The sequence below is a fragment of the Nannospalax galili genome, unplaced genomic scaffold, assembly GCF_000622305.1.
Source record: "Nannospalax galili isolate Female #2095 unplaced genomic scaffold, S.galili_v1.0 scaffold212, whole genome shotgun sequence".
In the NCBI taxonomy this organism is placed as follows: Eukaryota; Metazoa; Chordata; class Mammalia; order Rodentia; family Spalacidae; genus Nannospalax; species Nannospalax galili.
The window spans coordinates 4,442,948-4,465,667 of record NW_008333884.1 but is presented as its reverse complement, the minus strand read 5'-3'; the positions used below and the strand labels follow the sequence as shown (position 1 = coordinate 4,465,667).

The 22,720-nt window shown below is 46.8% G+C and overlaps 1 protein-coding gene across 8 annotated transcripts in view; it reads right to left on the bottom strand.

Annotated features, from left to right (window-relative positions):
• The window catches only part of Rap1gap2 (RAP1 GTPase activating protein 2), a 251,257-nt gene that overhangs the window by 85,905 nt on the left and 142,632 nt on the right, over window positions 1-22,720 (bottom strand). For 7 of the 8 annotated variants that reach the window (XM_017797085.2, XM_029561472.1, XM_029561471.1 and 4 more), the window contains 2 exons: window positions 4,292-4,327; window positions 532-576 (listed from right to left, as the gene is read on the bottom strand). In XM_017797085.2, the coding sequence (XP_017652574.1) occupies window positions 532-576; window positions 4,292-4,327 (81 nt within the window). The remainder of the gene's footprint in view (window positions 1-531; window positions 577-4,291; window positions 4,328-22,720) is intronic. The other variant, XM_029561473.1, reaches the window with a different exon arrangement.

Here is a 22,720-nt window from a genome sequence, read left to right as displayed (position 1 = left end):
TAAAATAAATGTGTCCTCTGTATTAAAAAAAAAAAAAAAAAAAAAAAAAAAAAAAAAAAAAAAGGAGGTGTAGGGGCGGGAGGACCCAAGTCTCTTCTGACAGCCATCTCCAGGCAACAGCTCACCTTTAAGTGATGAGCTGTACCTTGGGCCTTGTCTTGGCCTTAGAAATAGAACTGAAGCTGAGAGCTGGAGGCCCACCGGAGTCCAGAGTCTAACAGCTCTCAATACTGTGCAGGTGCACACACAGAGAAGGTGGGAAGGAGCCAATCCAGGCCTCCACTCCTTGGGCCCCACCTGAGTCCTCCACCCCAGCCTGCTCAGAAGCAGACTTAAGGTACTGAGCTAGGGTCCCTTTGCTGTCCTTCAAGCACAAGTCTAGTAAGAGTCACTTAATTGTCTCCTGGTGAAGAGCAGAGTTAGATGGCCATGAGAGAAGAGGTCAACATGCTTGCTGTTCCTCCTGCCCTCCTCCTACACTGGCCCCTCACTGGGTCCATCTGGCCACTGGACCTGAACTGCCTATCCCACCTTGTTCTTCTGAGGTCCTGGCCTCTGCTCTTCAAGCTTGATCCCCTGTGGAAACAAGGAAGAGAGCACAGGTCACTAAAGAGAGGCCCATCAGAAGAGCCTCCGGACCCCTGACAGGCAGCTGTCAGTCCCCACAGCAACCCCAGATGAGGCAGCAGAGTGGTTGGTTAAGATTACAGACTTGAGCCAGACCACCTGGGCTCAAATCCCAACACTACCACTTATTAGCCTGATGGCCTGGGGTAAATCACAGGTAACTCTCTGTGACTCTTGTTCTCACCTGTAAAGTGGGAATGCCTTCCACCATAATGAAGGTTAAAGGCAGAAAGTGGATTATGCACTTGGAACACTGACTGTTATACAGTAAATGGCAGCATTACTATACATGGGTCGTACTATCATCCCAGAGCTTAAAATACCTTCCTGAGGTCATGGGGCCAGCAGGTAAGTGGGAAAGATGAAGGCCCACATCTGCAAGTGTCAAAACCATCACACTGGTCCTCCTGCCTTCCATCACCACCTTTTTTCCTGGTGGAAGGGCCTGTGGATGACAGGCAGGAGGTCTGGTCCTGATCCTCATTCTGCTGGGAGCTCCCTGTTTGTCACCCGTGAAGCCTCCCTAGCTGCTGCTGTGGAATGAGGGTAGACCTCAACCCCATCACCCTCCTCTTCCAGATTCAAGGACTGGAATTGGATGGAAGGGCTTTCTTTGACTGCAGGTATTGGAAATGGGCTTCCAGGAGCAGCACTATTCTAGTCAGCTTTCTATCAGTGAAAAAAAAAAAAAAAACACTGACCAAAACCAACTTGGGGAGGAAAGGGTTTATTGCATCAGGGCTGAAATTCATGGTAGTAACCTGGAGGCAGAAACTGAAGCAGAGACCACAGAAGAACACTGCTTACTGGCTTACTCCTCTGGCCTGTGCTCAGCTTGCTTTCTTATACAACCTAGGACCACCTGCCCAAGGGTGGCAACACTCACAGTGGGTTGGGCCCTCCACTCAACAATCAAGAAAATGCCTCACAGACATGCCCACAGGCCAATCCAATAGAGGAAATTCCCTAACTAAGGCTCTCTCCTCCCAGGTGTGTCAAGTTGACAACTGACACTATCCAGCATAGGCACCTTGTCCAGAAGTCCTAGCTGGGTTCTGATTTGACTGGGTTGTACAAGAGGGAAGGAAACACAGAGTTCCCAAGACTGATTGCAACAGGTGTGAGAATGAGCCAGCGGGCCATCTACATGCAGGTCCCCTCTAGAGAGCCAGAGGCTGCCCCTGCCTGGCTACCACCTTAACATGCAGGGCTCTAACCTTCCAGAAGGTGCCCCTGGGGTTTCCTTGGCAGCTCATTGCACCTTGTCACCAGTGAGGAAACTGAGGCCCCAGGTCACACAGCTAGTGAGTGACAAGGGCTTGCATTTGAAGCTAATGTGTGACCCCCACGCCACACTCCCTGGACAGCAGGGTTCCTGCTAGCTGGGTGGGTTTAAAAGCTGCTTCTCTGGACTTCTGGACCAAATCATCCCTCAGCGCTGTTCAGGAGGGCGTGGGAAGGCCCCTCCCACTGACAGGTGCCTCTCACCCACTGGCAGAAAACCTCCTAGGTGGCCCTGGAGACCCTATCCAGGTTGGCACACTGGGTGGGTGGGGAATGATGTCAGGAGTTTGTTTTGTTTGTTCTGCATTAGTCATCCCTGTCTGGGAACAGTCTCTAGGGCAGGAAAGCAACCCCCTCCTCCCCCCGCCTCATGGCCACTCCACTCCCTCCCCTACCACAGAGCCCCAGCCACACCAGGCCCTCCCTCCTCCAGACTTATCCTTTGCAGCAAGTACTACCACTATGTCCCCTTCTTCCTACTCCCATGAAGAAACAGAGGTTCAGAGAAGGAAAATGACTTGACCAAGGTTCCTCAACTAGAAGACAGCAGGCTTAGACATGAACCCAAGCTGGAAAAATCCAAAGCATGTGCCCCAAAGCCTCACTGGCTTCAAATTCCCAGACTCTAGCAGAGTAATCCAATCACCTAATTGCTCTAAGACTCAGTTTCCACAACTGCAAGATAAGGAGGGCTAGAGCACACTCCCCAGGGCAGAATCCAGCCATATCAAGCACTCCATCTCTATCCACTCTCCATATATAGCTACTGGAAACGGTCCTCTGGGGCAGTGCCCAGTGCACCCAGGGAGAAGGCAGGATGAGCCACCAATCCCCCCATCAGCTTCCCAGCCAACCGTGATCTTATTGGCTGAAGGGGAAATTCCCAGCTTTGCTCTACAGCTGAGCACTTAATGACACCCTGTCTCCAGCTACTTGGCAGCGCAGGCACAGGATAGCCTGTCTCCGCAACTAGATTATGAGTTTCATAAATGCATATAAAATGAGTTTGTAATCCACAACTGTGCAGAAGAGAAATAATTTCCTCACAGTAATGGCACAACCACTAACAATGGCCCTCTCTTCAATATACCCTCTCCTCCCCCCTCAGGGAAACCTGGCAGCCAGCATCCCCTGCATCACAGGACCACCCTGGGCTCTTTCTCTGCCCCTCCTCCCACAGCTTCCAGACTCTTATTTCATATCTTCCTCCATGAATAAAAGTATAAAAAGAAAAAAAAAAACCACAGTCTTCCTCCTCTAAAGTAGATACACACCTCTCAGGGCTCTGGCCCCACAGTACTTACAACACATGCACCTGTGAGCTTTATGTAATAGCTTGGGGCCTCAGTTTCCTCACCTGTAATATGGGCATGAGAGCAGTGAAATATATAGTTCTGAAAGCCTCATGAGGACAAGATTGCACCCTCCATCTATGAGCATAGAGAAGTGCTTGAAATGTATATACCATGATCAGCTGCATATCACACTTCCACCAATGAAACCTAGACCTTGGCTTATGCCAGTACAGACAATAGGAAAGTTCTTAGCTGTGAGCCCTGACCTGGGGTGGAGAACACTAGTTCCAGGACCACACAGATACAAATATCCCTGGCCTCTCAGTTCCCTCATACACAAGGGCACAGGGTCTACACAGAACCTACACACATCCTCCCATGTCCTTCAAGTCATTTCTGGGTTACTTAGAATGCCTAACAGGATGCAAATGCTGTGTAGAGAGCTTTGCTGTCTTCTCTGGGGAAGACTGACAAAGAAAAAGCCTGTACACATTCAATACAGATGCCATTTCTCCCCAGTGTTTTCCATCCACAGTGCTTCACCCCACAGATTTGGATCTGTGGGCAGGGACTGTGATTACAAAGGGCCCTAAGATTCACTTTGAACACTGACTTTTATGTGGTGCCCTCCAAGTGTTTATATCCAGGATCTCATTTCATCCCCAACACTGTGCCAGCGGGTATTTTTATTCTTATTCCTTTTTGATGACTTGGAAGTGGTAAGAAGGTTGTGCTAGTAGGTGGCAGATGGAGGATTTGAACTCAGGTCTGCATCCCATCTGTGGCTCTGCCTCCCAAACTCCACATAACTCCCCTTTATACAGGACTTGCTTTTTCAGTTTTCTTTTCAACTCATTCTGGGATCAACAGCTCTTGATTCCCACGTCCCCAAGGTTAATGGCATAATGAACTGGTCCTCCCTGCCTCAAGGCAGCAATCTACCCAAGAGCTCTGTGTCACTCAACAACAAAGTAGCTTCAGTTGTCCAGGCTGAGAGGCCCCTCCCACCACGACAGCTCCAGGCCCCGCATGCCTACAGCACCCACACCTGAGGCCAGGCTACTTCCCCCGCTTGAGGTGCTCACCTGCATTTTCTCCAGCATCTCGAAGAATTCCGCCGACTGAAAAGACATAAAGAGGGTATGAGAGAAGCGAGAGTGTCATCAGGAAAGGTTGCTGAGAAAGCCTCCCATTCACCAACTCTCTGGAAGCTGAGCCCCAGTCTTCCTTCCCCAGGGACAAGATCCATTTGGGTCAAGAGAAAAGATAATGTGATTTTGCCTCTGCAGGCCTGGAAGGCCAGAATACCCCATACAATCAAAGAAGAAAAAAAGGCAGGTCCAGACTGGCAACCGCCCTGGAGAGTGCAGCCCTTAACAGAAGTGGGTGTTGGGGTCCCTAGGGAAAAGCCAAGTGCTCCAAAATGCCTGGGGAAACTCGGCCCTCTGAAGGATGTATGACTAGAATGTTCCCAGCTAAGAGTGGGGCCAAAATGGCCAATACCCATTGTTTTTTGCCATCTAAGACACTGTGGCCTTTTCTGACTCCTATAAAATCTCACTCAGAACCTGACTGAGTCAGTAAATACAGAGCTCCTCCAGCCTGGGCAGCCTAGGCCTGGGTCCAATGTGGCTCTCTCTTGTCCTCAGTCCCTGAGGCAGTTTTGGGACCCTATAGCTGGTGAGTCAAAGCTCAAAACCTACTCAATGGTTTTTAATCCAGGTACCAGGATGGATTATTTTAAAATGTTCAAACAGTACCTGTCCAGATCTTTAACCTACTTTTATGTCACCTTTGTAAAACTCAGGAAAAAAAAAAACAAAAGGAAGAAGGCATCAGACAAGACTGCTAAGCGCACACAGGAGTCCCTCAGAAGTCCCCCACTTCCCACCTCATGAAAACAGCTCCTTTCTTACACCAATACCACTGCCCACACCTGACCCCTGGCATCTGTGAGTTAGTGGGTGCCCAGAACACATGGTCCCCAGATGAGCACAGAAGGGCAGAAGTGATGAGGAGGAGCAAGCAAGACCTTGTCACTTCTTCACACACAGGCAGAGCCACCCAAGGCTCTCCGGACATCAGTGAAATCCAACAGCCTGTGGCCCCAGGGCCTTTAGAATCCTTCAGAAGGGAACCACCCTGGGGAGGCCCTGGTGGGGGGGGGGTTAACTGGAGAGACTCCTCTGACCTACTGCAACCCAGGACCCAGGGTCTAAAACCCTGCATATGAATGTATAGGGGTAGGCCTGGGGCAACCACACCCACCACTCATGACCAGAGCAGCCACCAAACATCCAGACCCCAAATCTGGACTTCCCACTCATGCTAGGAACAAAGGCACCAGCCATACAGTATTCTTACAACTTGTCTCCAGGAGACAGGGACTGCCAGACATAAAGAGCTTACACAGATCAATAAAGATGGGGACAAGAGGACAGAAGTCATCAACATTTTAAATGCAGACTCCAGAGACAGCAGCTACATGCCTAGCAATCAATATTCTAACACTCTTGCACATGTACACAAAGCCAAATACTCATAAAATGTTCATCACAGGATTGACTGTAACAGTGAAAAATGAAAACAATTTCAACACTAATGTAGAAAAAAATTGGTTATATTAAGCTACATTTACAGAATAAAATGCAAATACTGTTAACAATGGTATGCCAATAAAATTAGATAACTTACATGAAATGGACAGAGTCACAGGAAACCAATTATGAAAACTGCCTTATAAAGAAACAAAGTCTAAGAAAATCATAACAAATAAAGAGATCAAGTCAGTGATTTTAAAACTACCCATAAAAGGTCCAGGCTCAGATGTCATCAACCGTAAATTCTACTAAATATTTAAAGAAGAATTAATACTACTTCCTCATAATCACTGTGAAGAAAGTGAAAATATAACCCACAGACCAGAAGAAGATGTTTACAAACCATGCATCTGATAAGGCATTGTACACAGAACATACAAAGAAGTATAACAACCCAGTAATTTAAAAAAAAAGACAAATAGCTCCATTTTTAAAAGTCAAATGAGCAGGTACAGTGGCGTACACCTTTAATCCCAGCACTCAGAAGGCAGAAGCAGGTGGATCTCTGTGAGATCAAGTCCAGGCTGGTCTACAAAGTGAGTTCCAAGCTAACTGGGGCTACAGGTGACCCTGTCTCAAAAACAAATTAAAATTAAAAATTAATTTTAAAAGGCAAATGTGGGCTGGTGAGATGGCTCAGCAGATAAAGCATCTATTGTGCAAGTTTGAGGGCCAGAGTTCAGATCCCCAGAACCCTATAATCCCAGGGGCACAAGAGGCAGAGACAGGGAATCTCTGGAGCAAGCTAGAGCAAGCCAGCCAGCCAGACTAACCAAATCAGTGAGTTCCGAGTTCAGCGAGAGACCCTGCCTCAATATATAAGGTGGAGCATAATCAAGAAAGACATCCAACATCAGTCTTGGACCTCCACAGGCATGTGTACACATGTGAACACACATATACACATGCACACACACCACATATACACACACACAAAAAATGTCTAAACAGACTTCTCCACCCAAGAAGGGACACAGATGGACAACAGGCATGAGAGACACTCGGTATCATTAGCCATCAGGAAACAAATCAAAACCACAATGAGACAGACTCCATATACATTGCTCGCATAGCTGCAATAAAAAAGGGGGAGGGTAGGGAGGTAGAGTGGATCTGGGAGGAGTTAGGAGAGGAGTGGGGATGATTATGATCAAAATGCATTGTATGAATTTCTCAGTTAATTAACCTTTTAAGAACAGAAAAGAATACAAGGATGTGAAGATACTGGATCCCTCGTGCACTGCTGGTAGAATGTAAAATGGCACAGACACTGGAAATAATTTTGGAATGCCTCAAAAAAATTAAACATACAGCTGGACATGATAGCACATGCCTTTAATCCCAGCACTTGGGAAGCAGAGGCAGGTAATCTCTGTGAGATTGAGACCAGCCTGGTCTACATAGTGAGTTCTAGGCCAGCCAAGGCTACATTGTGAGACCCTGTCTCAAAATAAATTAAACAAACAGAGATGTCACCTGACCTAGAAATTCTAGCCCTGTGTATATTTCCAAAGAATTGAAAACAGGTACTCAAAAACGTACACAAAAGTTCACAGCAGCATTTTTCACACTTGCCAAAAGATAAAAGCAACCCAAATGGCCACCAACTGGAGAGTGGGGAAACAAAATGTGACAAACAGCTATGTGGAATAGTATCCATCCATAAAAAGGACAGATGTACTGATACAGGCTACCATAGAGATGAACCTTGAAAACATCACAGTAAGTGGAAAAGACAACCATGAAAGGTCACGGACAGATGATTTGACTTATTAATATGTGGAATGTCCCAAATATACATATCTGCAGAGAAAGAAAGTAGATGAGTGGCTGTTTAGGGCTGAGGGGGCTGGAGGACTAGAGAATGACAGGTCAAAGATGCTGTTTCTCTCTAAAATGGAGGAAATGTTCTCTCATGGATGGCTGCACACCTCTGTGGATATACTAAAAGCACTAAATTATATGCTTTACAACAGTAAGCGTATGCTGTGTGAATTATCTCAATAGAGCTGTTTAAAAACACAAGGATTTGTGGCTGGAGAGATGTCTCAGTGGTTAAGAACACTGGTTGTTCTTGCAGAAGACCTGGGTTTGAATCTCAGCACCCACGTGGCAGCTAACAACTGTCCGTAACTCTAGTTCCAGGGGACCCAACAGCCTCTTATGTCCTCCACAGGCATTGCACGACAGGTATGCACTTAGCTACATGCAAGCAATACATACATACACATAAAAAAATAATAAATTTTTTTTTTAAAAAACAGAAGGATTCAAAGAGGAAGAAATGGGCTTATACTGCTTAGGTAAGACACTCCCACGTGCATTAAGCTGTGGAGAAAAATCAAACCAGAGGACACCACACTAAATATGATCCCACCTTTATATAAAAAATTAAAAATAATGCAGGGTGTGGTGACGCATGACTTTAATCCCAGCACTTGGGAAGCAGAGGCGGTCAGATCTCTGTGAGTTCAAGGCCAGCCTGGTCTACACAATGAGTTCCAGGACAGCCCTGGCTATAAGGAGATCCTGTCTCAAAAAACAAACAAACAAACAAACAAACAAACAAATAAATAAATAAAACCAAACACAAACACACATACACACACACACACACACACACACACACACACACACAGAGGCATTGAAAATAAGAAAGCATCTACCTCAAGTATCAAAACGTAATTATTTGAAGAAGGGCAAATGAGACAGGCAGGGGAAGCTCTGCTTTACATTTGGCCTGCTTCACAAATATGCACATTCATATCATTTGTATAAATAATTTTTGTAAAGAAAATAGAGAAATGTGCAAAGGACAAGAATCCACTGCTAAAGGAGAAACAAAACGACCGAGGAGCATGTGGAAGCATGCCCGGCTTCCCAGTTATTAAAAGAACTGTCATGATTAGTAGTAAGGTAACTTCGTTCATCTATCACACTGGCCAGTGCCGGCAAGGATGCAGGGTGAAGGATGCAGGATCTGTAGGGACATGCACACCTAGGACAATCTTTCTAAAGAGCAACTTGGAACTTGGTATCCAAAGTCTTCACGTGCTTTAGGTCTAATAAACCTGCCCTGGAAAATTGACCCTAACGTAGTTTCTGAGCAAATGCTCAAGGCCACACATGCAAGGATCTTCCCTGCATACCGCTTACAGGCAAAAACTAGAGGTGGTCAGAGGGTCCCAGTAAGCGGAGGAGTAAGGGAAAGAGCATGCCAACAGAAGAACATCCTATAAGAGCTGGGCAAGGTGGTACACACCTGTAATCCCAGCACTCAGGAGGTGGAAGCAGGAGGATCAGGAGTTCAAGGTCATCCTCAGCTACACAGTGAATTTGAGGCCATACATGAAAAGCTGTCTCAAAAAAAAAAAATCTGACAGAACATCTATGTGAATTCTGACACACAAAGATTCACAGTGCATCACTTGTGGCAAACAGCAAGATGAGAAGGTGGCCCCATGATTTCAGTTACACAGAAAGAGGTGTTCAGGTGTAGGTGGACAGGCCAGAGGATGAATATGCCTCTCATCCCTCCCAAGAAGAGCATCCTGAAAGACATGCCAAGATGAGATCTCTGTAGGTTGTTTCTTTTGCTTTTTTTTTTTTCTTCAGCATGTAATCGAATTTTAAAGGAGGAAGAGGCTCTTGCAGTCCTTTGCTTTGCTTCCCCGCAGCACCGGCTCCAGGCCTTTCCCATAGCTTCAGATCAGGGAGTTCCAGGGACACAGGTCACAGTTGCCAGTGCCAGCAGAAAGCCCTAGATCCAAGTCAACTGATTCTCGAGTAAATACTTGGCGCTGTGTATCAATGACTAAGATGCTTCCGAGTCACCCCTAAATCCAGCTCACTCTCTGCTATCCAGCTAAAAACTTCTTCAGCAGTTCCCGTGTATGAATCAGTTATATAACCCCAAATGATAAAATACCTTCAAGGCATGGACAGGATACTGGAAACACCAGGCAAGGGCCCAACTTCCTATGAACCTGATCTTAACTATGAGATATTGGGGTTATGATGCAGATGACCATTCGGAAGACACGTGAAACACTTCGTACTGGAACATCAAACGTACTCCTTTGTTACTGTGTGACAAATGACTCCAGAACTCAGTGGTTCAAAACAATTTATATGGCATCCACTCAGGAGTTAAAATGATATCTGTGGTTGTGGTCATCTGATGGCCTGACTGGAGCTGAAGCCTCTGCTTCCAAGACAGTACACACACGGACATCAACAGGAGGACTCAGTTCTTCACCACAGGCGCCTCTCCACTGGTTGCTTGAGTGTCCTCAAAACATGAATAAGTGATCCAAGAGAAGGGGCACAGAGGAAGCTCTAGCAGCCTGTATCACTCAATGTGAAATCACACACCATCACCCCCACTTTATTATTAGAAGCGATGAATCAGAAATCCAACACAGACTCAAGGGGCAGGGAATTGGGTCCTACTTCTTGAAGACTAGAGAACTGTCAAAGAATGTGAGGATGTGGGTCGTGGAAGATGGCTCAATTGGTTAAGTGCTTGCTGCACAAACATAAAGACCTGAGTTCAGATCCCCAGAATCTACATAAAAACCTAGCATGCAGCAATGTGCCTATCACCCCAGCACTGGAGAGGCAGAGACAGATGCATTCTGGAGGCTTGCTGGCCAGCCAGTCTAGTCAGTCAGTGAGCTCCAGGTTCAGTGAGAGATCCTGTCTCAAAACATAAGGCAGGAGAGCAACCGAGGAAGATCTATTTGATATTGACCTATGGCTTATACACATAGGAACACAGAGGCACACACATACACATACACAAAAACATACACATGCACAGATACACACAAGTGTGTGAACATAACTTAAGACTGACACACCAGGGAAGGCTTTCGGTAACACACAGGACCCAGGCAGACCTTGTAGAATAAAGAGAAATCACTTGATAGGGAGGAATGAAGAGTGCCCAGAACCCAGGCATCAGGAACTGTGTGTCAAAGGTGGAAGGGAAAGGAATCTATGCACCTGGTGAATGAGAGATGAACCAGCCCAACTGACGGAGACCTCTGCATCCTGATGGTAGGAATGGAAAGTAGAGCTGAGCTCTAAGCCTGAAAAAGTCTGAAGAACAGAATTCAGTCTTCCTTTGCAAGTCGGGGCTGAGTTGCTTAGGGATGGTTGCAGCAGAGACACAAGAGGCAGCAAAGTTGAGGGGCAGAGTCCAAGTCTGAGGAACAGCCATCCCATTACTGCCCAGCTATGTGGTCTGAGGCATGTTGCTCTCTCTTAATTATTCTCGTAATTTTCTCCGCTGAAAACCAAATAAGCCTTGGCCTTCAGGGCTCTTATGTGGATTAAGTAATACGAAAAAGCATCCAGCCACAGCCTGCTCCACAGCTAATGCTCGGCAGGCAGCGACTACAGGAAGAAACTGCTGAAAAGCTGTGGGGGAAACACACTTTGCCTTGCTGAGAGATGGTCTAGTGGCTTTAGGATACTTTGTTTTTCTTGATTTTGGTGGTCCTCCCACAGATGGTATTTTCTGGCTGACTGTTACAAATGAGTGCATGTTTCCTGAATGAAGATGCCCCATGGCCTCTTGGCTAACACAGAAGGTAAGAAGAGCCATGATTCATCCTCAGCGGTCAATAATACACCAGGTAGACAGTTCCTTTGTGGATAGTGCCCAGAAGCAGAAAGCAGCCAGGGCAAGCTGGCCTCTGCTGAGCTGGCCCAACTTCTCAGTGATTCGTTGAACTTTCCAATGGGATGATCCAACCTTGGCAAGGAGCAAGTCTCCTTTCCTACCCAGAAGCAAGGTGACTCAGGCCAGCCTGGAACGGCGCTGTAGTCATTCGGACCCACCCTCATCCACATTCCCTGAGAATATTCCACATAGCCAAGGGCATTCGACAGGCACCCCATAAATGCTCACTAACTCCCTAGCACTTTCCCACGGGTCCTGCAGGACGGAAGAAAGCCCTAGCTAGGGCATCCACGGGGGCGGGGCGGTGGGGGGGAACATCCCTCCACCAGGAAACCAGCCCCCTGGATTTCACTGAGGAATGTGATCCAATGGTAGTATCAGCTCAGCTGTCTAATTTATTATTAGCAACAGTTGTTGCCACCCAAATCAGAGCAATGGCCAGTGTTTCCCCCCAGGCTCTGCTTTAACAGCCGGTCAAGTAGGCCATGAAATAATCACAGAGCCAGCGCAGCCAAGGAAGTCACAGGCTGGGCCCCAGGGTTCCATCCTGTTCAATCCCTGTCCTCCTCAACTCCCAATATAGAAACCCCCTGTTCTTCCCTCTTGGGGGTAAAGTGAGTCCTTGGGGAAGGAAAGGCTGGAGGAGGTCAGAGAAAGCAGGAAGCAAGCATAAACAGGAGCTGCAGGGAGTCACCTGGGTTTCAGAAATCTGAAGAAATCATGCCTGAGCTCTTTTTCACCAGCTCCTGTGATAGCCTGTTGCCCAAGCAGTGAAGTAGACATAATGGAAGGAAGACGGCATTTGTGTGAGACAGTTGTCCCCCTGATGTCTGCATGGGAATGGTTCCAGGACCTTCTGCAGATACCAAAATCCATAGATGCTCAAGGCCCTTATGTGAAATACTACCCTCGTAGTATTTGCATATAATCTACATATGTCCTATGTCCTCCCATGCAGTTTTTTTAAATCCACTCTGCCATTATTCATAATGTCTAATGCAATGTAAGTGTTATATAAGTACTTATTACATTGCATTGTTTAGGGACTAGTGAAAAGGAAAAATGTGTTTGTGATCAATAGAGACACAAGCCTCCCCCTTCCCCTCTCCCACCACCTCTGTACTAGAAATTGAACCTAGGGCCTTACACATGCTAGGCAAGCGCCCTCTCACTAAGCTATATTCCCAGATCTTTTAACAGGTTTTATTTTGAGACACAGTATTGCAAAGTTGCTCAAATTAGCCTTGAACTCATTCTATAGCCCAGGCAGGCCTTGACTTTGTGATCCTCCTGAGCAACTGAAATTACAGGCTTACACCACCAAGCCCAGCCAGACATCATTTTTTTGTTTGATCCAAGGTGAGTTAAATCCATAGCTATAGACCCTGCAGGTACCCAGAGTCAACTACACAAGAGGGTCATCACAGCCCCTTCACCCCCTGTGTCTTTCCTACAGGAAGAAGAGCACCCACCTGCCGGCCTCCCTCTGGCCACAGAAGTCCTACATGGCCATGGCTTCTCCCTGCAGACAGCCACCTGCTCTTCTCCCTATGTACCCTAGCCCATGGAACCTCTACCAACATTCCCCCCTCTTGTTCCTCCTGCTTTCATCCCACTTAGAGACCTGACACTCATTGCCACCCGCCCGCTCACTGTGTGCCTACTGGGCAGCCTACCCCTGCTCTGGGCTCCACTCCTCCACTCCAGGAAGGTGTTTATGGATGAGCAGCCTTACTATACCCAACTCTCAGGAGGCACCACATGGAGCAGCTCACAGAGCAGGGCTGTGCTGTCAGCTCCATGTGCCTGGGAATGGGACTGCTGACAGGAGCAACTCCTGGGGCTGTCCAGAACCACAAGAGTTAGCATGTGCACAGCACTGCCTGGTGCTCAACACATAACATATACTTCATGCCCAGCAGCAAAGGCCTTGTCATCCCTGCCCTCTCAAACCAGGGTATATACCAAAGGGGCAAAGTCAATAGGAAAGCAAATACAAAAGGATGAAGGAGAAAATGTCTTCGACCCACAAAGGTCCTGGAAAAATAGAAGTATAGAAAGTATAGAAGCTGGATGAACAGTGCTGAGGGAGGAAGAAACCCAGGATCTTCAAATGCTTTTATTCCATCCTCTTTAAAAAGGTCTAATGTCAGAGGATGGAATAAAAGCATTTGCCATGCAAGCATGAGGCCAGGAGTTCAAATCCCCAGAACTCACATAAATGCTGGGTGGGCAGAGTGGCCTGCCTGTAACCCAGCACAGAGGAGGCAGAGACAGAAGATTCTCAGAGAAAGCTCTCTAGCTAGACCAGCCACATCAGTGAGCTATGCATTCAAGTGAAAGACCTGCCTCAACATATAAGGTGGAGAGTGACTGAAGAAGACAGTGACTTTAACTTCTGGTCAACAGACAGACAGACAGACGCACACACGCACGCACACACGCATGCGCACACACGCACGCGCACACACACATGAATATATAAACACGTATACACATACAGAAAAGAGTCCTGGAGTTTTGTCAACAGGTTTTGGTAAAGCTGGGCAAACCAGACACCAGAGACACCCTTACTAGGCATCAGATGTGCTCTCTGGCTGCCTGAGCATCAAATACACCGTGCTGCCCTGCTCTACTGCTGCGTCAAAGGTCCCCATCCACAGGATGGTCAGAATGAGGACCAGAGCTATTGGCCCAGCTGCTGCAGCTTCCTCCCTGGGCCTGGAGGCAAGTGCTCAAGAAAAATTTGCTAAATGAGTAATTAAAGACTCTCTGGAGAAAGGTGCAAATGAAGAAAACTGTAGAAACCGGCTCTTAGGCCTTGCAATGGCCAGGACCGCTTCTTTGGGGGTGGCTAGAATTGAAACTAGATAGGCCAGAGCTGCTGCTCAGAGAACTTTCTGTTCTCTGGCCACAGGCTGTACCCCTCACCCAGGACAGCCAGCTGTATCTCCAATGGTGCCCTCAATGATAAGCTCCTTTCTGGAATCAAGTCCTGTTCCAAATAAGTCTTACCACCACCACCACCACACCTGCATGCTTCTCATTGCTCACCTGCTCATACTCCTCTGCTGCTGGCAAACTAGAGGCACTCCTTCATTATATTACTCCAGATCAGAGGCCCGTAATGGCTCTCTAGTGCCTGTCAAGCAGTAATGCAACAAAGCTACCTGGAAGATCTGTTAAAAGGCAGCATCCTGGGTTCCACTCCCAAGCATTTCTGACTGTTAGGCAGAGAATTTGCATTTCTAACAAGTTCCCAGGTGACCCCACCTGAGAACCACCCACCTATGAAATGATTTCTGTGTGTGGTGGGCACCATCCCTGAGCAGAGGCTGGAGCCAAATCTGAACAATGTACAGAGGACTGGGGCTCTATGCAGAGGGCATCTCAAAGATTAGACAGACAGGAGCTAGAGAAATGGCTCAGCAGTTAAGAGCACTTGCTGCTCTTCCAGAGGACCAGAGTTCAATTCCCAGAACTCACATCTGGCAGCTCACAACTGCCTGTAACTCTAGCCCCAGGGGATCCAATGCCTCTGGCCTCTACACTCACAGGACATACCCCCTACACAGACATCATGCATACACATAATTAAAAATCATAGAAATAAATCTTTTAAAAATAAATCTTTTTTTTTAAACAGCTAGGAAGACATATTTAAATTTCTAAGGTCCTGAGACAGGACCTTAAGAAACAAAAGATTATCAGCTATCAGCCAGGTCATGAAAGAATAAAGAGATAAGAAGGGAAAAGACTGAATCAATCATTTAAAAGCTCTCAACAAGAAAAGTCCAGAACATTTGGCTCCATACACAATTCTACCAACCATTTAAAGAGGAGTTCATATGGTCTTCTGAAGCTCTTTCCAAAAAGTAAAAGAGAAGGGAATAAATAGTTCCTAATGCACTCTACGATGCTGAAATTACAAACACCAAGAAAGGAAAATTACAGACCAATAATGGACATAGAAGCAAAAATCCTCAAAAAAATACCAGAAAACCAAATCAGACAGCATATTATTATATACCATGATCATACTGGTTTTATTCCAGAAATGTGAGCTTGTTTCAATGTAAGAAAATTTATGTAGTATGTGACATTAACAGAAGATTAAAAAAAAACACATGATCATCTCAACTGATGTACAAGATCAAGTCAGTCAACATTTCAGCATAGATGGGTGAGGGGCTCATGAAGCTCCACCCTCTAACTGAGGGATTATTGGCAACTGATGGCTGCTGGGAGAGAGGAGTCATTTTTCTTCAGGGGTGTAGCTGCTGGTAGGCTACCCACACTCTGTTGGATGGTCCCACCCCCATGCACATGCAAGCTGTAGTAACTGGATTCTGGGTTTTAAAGAAGAGGAGGAAGAAGAAGAGTGAGAGGAGAAGGAGAACATGGAGGTAGGAAGGGGAGGAACTGGAGTGGTCCAGGGTGTAGGAAGGGGTATTTGGGTTAGATACAATCAACATACGTTGTACACATGTACAAAATTATCAACAAATAAAAAAATTTTAAACAGACACTCTCAGAGGGCTCGGAAGATATCTCAGCCAGTAAAGTGCTTGCCTTGCAAGAACAAAGACCTGAGTTTGAGCCCCCCAAACCCTTGTGAAGTTAGGTTTTTAATCCCAGTGGTCAGCCAAGGTAGCCTACTTGGCAAGTTCCAATCGAATGAGAGACTGTCTCAAAAAACAAGATGGTGTGCCAGGCATGGTTGCACACGCCTTTAATCCCAGCACTCAGAAGGCAGAAGCAGGCGGATCTCTGTGAGATCAAGGCCAGCCTGGTCTACACAGTGAGTTCCAGGCCAGCTGGGGCTACAGGGAGACCCTGTCTCAAAAAACAAAAGTGAACTGCAACTGAGGAATGAACAACAGCTGAGGTTGTCCTCTGGCCTCTACGTACACATGTACATACATTAACACACACACACACACACACACACACACACACACACACACACGAAAACCAGGAATAAAAGAGAGTTTCCTCAACATGATAAAGGCACTCTTAAAAAAAAAATGAAGAGCCAGGAGCCGGCTTGATGGTGAGAGCAAAGGCCTTCTCACTGAGATTAGGAACCAGACTTGTACACCTGCTATCACCACCACTGTTGAGTATGCTGAAGGTTACAGCAGAGTGAAGAAAGAAAAAAACATCCACAATGTAAAGGAAGAAATGAAAGCATTTTCCTGTGACAGGATTCTATATCAGCAACCAAAATAAAAGAAAAAAATCTACTAGGCTAATAAAGGAAGCCAGCAAAACTGCAGAATACAAAAATCAGTTGTATTTCTCTACAGCAGCAAGGGATGGATTAGCTAGAAAGAAAAGCAAAAAAACAATTCCATTTACAGGAGCATTAAAAAGAATAACACACCCAGAAACAACTTTTGTTTGTTTTGTTTTGTTGTTTTGTTGAGACAGAGTCTCCCAGTAGCCCCAGTTGGCCTGGAACTCACTATGTAGACCAGGCTGGCCTTGATCTCATAGAAGTTCACCTGCCTCTGCATCCTGAGTACTGGGATTAAAGGTGTGTGCCACCATACCTGGGACCTAGGAGCAAATTTAACTAAAAGATTTGCAGACCAGGAACTAGAAAACATTGTTGAAAGAAATTAAAGATGCTCTAAATCACGGGATGATATTCTATGCTCATGGATTGGAAGACTTACACTGTTAACGTGTATTATGACTGAGTCCAGAACGTCCCCCATAGGCTCATGTTTTGAGCACCTGCTCTTCAGCTGTGTTGCTGGCTTGAAGGTGGCACATCCTTTAAGAGGTGGGGCCTGGATGCCAGAAGTACCTACCAGGGGCAGTCTTTGAAGCAGGCAATCTGCTCTGGTTCCAGCCAGTTTTCACTGATTCCTGGTCTATGACATAAGGAGGCCTCTGCCACAAGGCTCCTGCCACCATGCCTTCCCTGCTGTGGGGAACTGAAATCTCTCTGATATCATGAGCCAAAATAAACCTTTCTGCCTTAAGTTGCTTCTGTCACAGTAACAAGGAGAGTAGCCAAAACAGACAGTAATACCAAACAAAGTGGTCTATATATTTAACCCAATCCCTTTAAGAGTCCTGACTGATAGGGATTTTTTTTTTGTAGGAGCTAAAAAATTTGACTCTAAATTTGATATGGAAACTCAAGAAATCCAAAATAGCCAACACATTCTTGAAGAGGTAGAAAAAAACTTGGAGAACTCATACCTGTCGATTTCAAAACTTACTCTATAGCCACAGTGATCAAAACTATTGGCATGACTAAGGATACAAATATCCATGCACAGGATAGAACTGATAGTCCAGAATAAACCCATATACTTCCCTAACTTTTGACAAAGGTACCAAGACCAATCCATGGGAAAGAATAGCCTTGTTTTAAACAATGTGGGGGGTAGGGGATGACTTTAAATATTCACATGCAAAAAAAATGAGGCTGGAAATTCTGGGGTTTTTTTTATTTTTATGTGTGCATGAGCATGTTCACATATGTGTTTATGTGTGTGCAGGTGCACATGTGTGTGTGCATGTGTGTGTGTGCCTTTTTCACCCTGTTTCTTTTTACCATTCAGAAGCATAACTGCATTCCTATAAAATATCTAGAAAGACAACAACTAGTGAATGCCAGGGCCTGGGGGTGGGAAGAGGAAAGGGTGAGGAGTTAATGGGTTTTATTTGAGGATGTTGAAAATAAAATATTTTGGAACTAGATATAGGTGATGATTGTCAATATTGTGAATGCAAAAAATGCCAACAAATTGTTTAAGATGATTAATTTTATGTTATATAAGTTTCATCTAAAAAAAAAAAAAAACAGGAAGAGTAAGGCAATGTTAAATTCCCAAGAGAGACAGCTACTAGTCATCTCCAAATAAGCTGCCAAATAGAAATACAAACTCCATGTAACTAGAGTTTTCAAGCTAAGTCATAAATCCAAATTTGTATATAAGCTCTCTCAATTTTTACACATTAATAATCAACTCATCATTAATCAGCTCAATGTTTTGAATGTTTTAAAAAATCTCCACATGGGCAGAACACTCCAAATTTTTGATACTTTATTATTTTTATTTTATGTGTATGAGTGTATTGCCTGCCTATATGTCAGTGCACCTGTGTCATGCAATGCCTATGGAAGTCAGAAGAGGGTGTCAGATTCCCTGGAACTGGAGCTACGGATGGTTGTTAGCTGTCATGTAGGTGCTGGGAACGAAACCTGGGTCCTCTGCAAGAGCAGCCAGTGCTCTTAACCACTAAGCCATCTCCCCAACCCCAAACATTCTACATTTACGAGCCAAATCCACCCATAGAACATAGTATCATGCTGCGTTCTAGACAACAGAAAGTCACTGAATAGTCCTGATCTGGAAACTTAGATGACATAAGTAATCTCGAGATCTCTTCTGTTGGGGACCCCAGCATGCGCCAGCACTGAACACTAATCAGGCACTTTACAAATACCACCCATCCTCCTCAGAATCAACGAGGGGGCGGTGGGCAGTAGTTACAGAGCAGAAGGCCTAGAGCAGTAAGCAGTTTTCTCAAAATGAACCCTTAATGAAGGCAGAGCAGATTCAAGACCAGGTGGACTTGAGATGGCCAAGCCAACATCTCAGCTACATGCCTTAAAGGCATCTCAAATTTAACAAGACCCAAACAGAAATCTCATTAAATCTTTCCCTCAAAAACTTTTGCTCGCCCCAGTCTCCCCATCGTGGTAGGTAGTATATCCACCATCTGAAGCTCAAGACAATACACTACGAGTCTCCTCAATCCTTCCATGCCCACCCACTCCAGTCCTGCAAGTCCATGGACAAGGTATACCCAGGTCTGATGACAGCATCTCCTCTTCCTTGCCTCCATCATGTCATCATCCCCATGGCCACTCAGCAGCCTCCTCACTGGGCTCCCAACCTCCCTGACACTTCTTTCTCACAGTTCCCCACACAGCAGCCACATGACTCTGGAAAAATATATCCAATGACATCAGTTCCCAACTTAAAGCCCGCCAAGGTCCACAGAAGTCAAGTTATTTCTGTTCGATAACAGAGTAATAGGTCCCACAACATCCATCCTGGAGCCAGTAGAGGCATAGCTGAGACTGGGCCCAATCACTTGACCCAATCCCCAAATATATCCCATCATTTCCTATACTCATCCTAAACTGTCATCCTCAGCTCCCTGAAGGCAAAGGACAGCACAGCCAGGGAAGGGAAGAAAGGCAAGAAAATAGCCAGTCTGGCCAAGAGATGTCTGGGCAAGGGAGCCTAGCAGTCCTGGAGTGACTGTGTTATTCTGGGCCTCCCATGTCCACCAGGAGGGGAATAAAGGGCCTGATAGAGCTCAAGTGGCAGCCAAGTCTCCAGAGACAATCTGACTAGATAGCACAGGACATGGCTCTCTCAGTCACCACCCCAAGTGCCACACCAGTCATACTCAGAGAGCTGAGCTGAACCCACACGGCTAACCTGGCCAGCTCCCAGCGTCCAGGCCAGGCCAGGTGTAAACCCAGCAAACAGTCCCTCTCTCTTACTCACATCCTGGACACACCCACCTGCAATATGGTCTTTGGTGGGCAGGAGGTCCTCTGGGGCCCTGGCACAGAGCTAAGAAGCCTTTTCAGAGGAGCACGTAGGTGAGGTCTGTCCAGTCCCAGGCTGGGATCCCACCTCAGATGTAGGCTGGGGAGGAAAGGTCTGGTCCTCCCGTACAGCCTCCCAAATACACACACGCAGAGTCTGTCACTGACCTCTGCCCCTCCTTCTCCTGAGTGACAGGAGGCTTCTACGTCTGAGGTAGGCAAACAGCCTCTCAGGGCTCTACCCGCAGCCCCTCCAGCAGCAGGGCCAGACTCATCCACATGCAGGAACACTCACCACAAAGTTCTTTAAGAAATCCATCATCTTCCCTGTGCCCCTGAGAGACAGGGACCCTCTCTGCCTTAACAGCACTGTCGCAGTGGCTGCTGCTGCCACCAAGGCGGTGGCGGCAGCTGCTGACGTTGGACAACTTCCTTAAGATCAAACAAGGAACTGCAAGATTTGGGTGTCCGCCCGCCCAGAGCTGTTAGTCCACACTGACTAGCCCTGACCTTTTGACACTTCCACTGCTGGGGCTATTTTTCTGGGGAACCCAGGGCCTGGCAGAGCCACCACATGTTGTATGTCATAAGGACAAGGGGTCCCTCCCAAGCACCACCACACCAGAGGTACATGGAAAGAACTACCTGGGGCCCAGGAAAGCTGAAGGTGAAAAGCAGGCTCCCCTTCCATTCCTGCCTCAAAAGCAGGACTGGGGTGCGGGGTGCCAGCGGCTGTGCTGGCACTGAGGACCCGTGTCTCAAGCACTGTAGGACTGAAGACAGACCCCACTTTCTGGGGGCCTCAATGTCCCGACCTGTGAGTGAGAAAATCCCAAGTATAAGGAAAATGAAAGGAAAGGAAAAGAGCGGGTACCTGCATCCCTGTGGACCACAATGTCCAAAGTAGAAGATGCAGCTACAATGCTAAGTGATTGCCTGGGGGTAAGAGGAATCATGGAAAAGGGAGCAGATTCCTTTGTAACCTCTTCGATGTATTGCTCTGTTTTTAAAGCAATTTTAATGCATTTTAAAACAATTTCTTCATGCCCTGCAACTATCCCATGAGAAAACTTAAAAATTAATAAATTAAATGGCTTGGAGAGACTCATACTACATTTAAAGCTCAGAGCCAGAGGTACCAGAGTGACATGCTGGGAAAACCAAAGCATCTTAGGGAGATCCAGGTTTCCTCTGGGTCACAGGGTCTCTTTCCAACAGTAATAAGTGTGTCAGACTCCATATTTATCCAATGCCTTCATCCAGAGCCAGCTCTGAGAGGAAAGCAAGCTGCCCAGCCCAGAAGTTAAGGCACAGCCAGGCATGGTGGTTCACACCTTTAATCCCAACACTCAAAAGGCAGAGGTAAGCAGATCTCTTTCTGCTTTTGAAGCCAGCCTGGTCTACAAAGCGAGTTCTAGGCCAGCCAGGGCTACATAGTGGGAACCTGACTCAGAAGTAGACAGGAGAAGAGTGGAAGTAGGGAACGAGGGGGAGGAAGAGGGAGAGGAAGGAGAGGTGGAGGGGGAGAGGAAGAAGAAGAGGAAACAATTAAGGCACTAATTTTTAAATCTCTCCATAAAGTTATGTGGTAAGGTAGAGACAGCCCTGGATTTAGTGTGTGGCCAGACATGCTTTCAACTCATGCCTCTGCTGCTTATGAGCCATTGGGCTGATTACTCAGCCTCTGAGCCTCAGTTTCCATAGCTGTAAAATGGAGAAATACAGCCACTTTGCATAGTGTAGGTACTGAGTTCACTGCAAGGCAAGGCAAAAAGTACCCTTTGTAAATGCAACCATGGTGATCACCCATCCTTCCTCCCAGCTCTGCACTCCCTCTTCAAACTCCAGCTCCCAAAACAGGATGAGAAGCAGCCCACCCAGAAGGCTGATCTTCATTTCTGCCTGACTGGCAACCAGACACACAGCCCACCTCCTCTTTCAAACCAGGCCTGTTTCTGTTCCAGAAACCCCAACAGTATCCTATGGCAAGTCAAAAAGTCCAGAGATGTCCTCAAGGGCCAGGTGAGGGCCTTGGCACCAGTCCATCCCTGGAGGTCAGAAGGGGTGGGGAAGTGAGGAGCAGAGGACTAGATGAGACCTAGGCCACCTCACCTGGAGGAGAGGAAACCAGTGCTATGGAGAAAGCTGGCAACATCCTTCCAATTCCTGAAATGCTCATGTTAAACACCAAGTTAGAGAAGTCATGAGGTGACGCTCATCGGCCTCCCTGACCTCACTGAGTGCAGGGGCCCTGCATCCTCATGTGCTCCCTGTCCCTTCCTGCACCTGCTTCTAGCAACTCCCCATTCCTGCTCAGGGCCCATGAGCCATTTAGTAGAGCCCCCACCTACCCTGCCATGCCCATTCCTGCTACCCCAGGAACATGGCAGACCCTACCTGGCAGCACAAGCCATTCCCAGAGTGCTTCTGCTACTGCCTTGGTCACAGCACACCTATGGTCCAAGTCCTTCCAATGCACAGGAATGAATGCTTTAAGAGGTATCAAGGACGGTGAGAGATGGAGAGCTAACTTACTGATCTCTGGGTCAGACACTGGCTGAGGATAGAGACTAGGAAGAACAGCCTTGGTCCCTCCTTCACTATTCACTCCACTTCATCCAGGCCCAGGATGCCC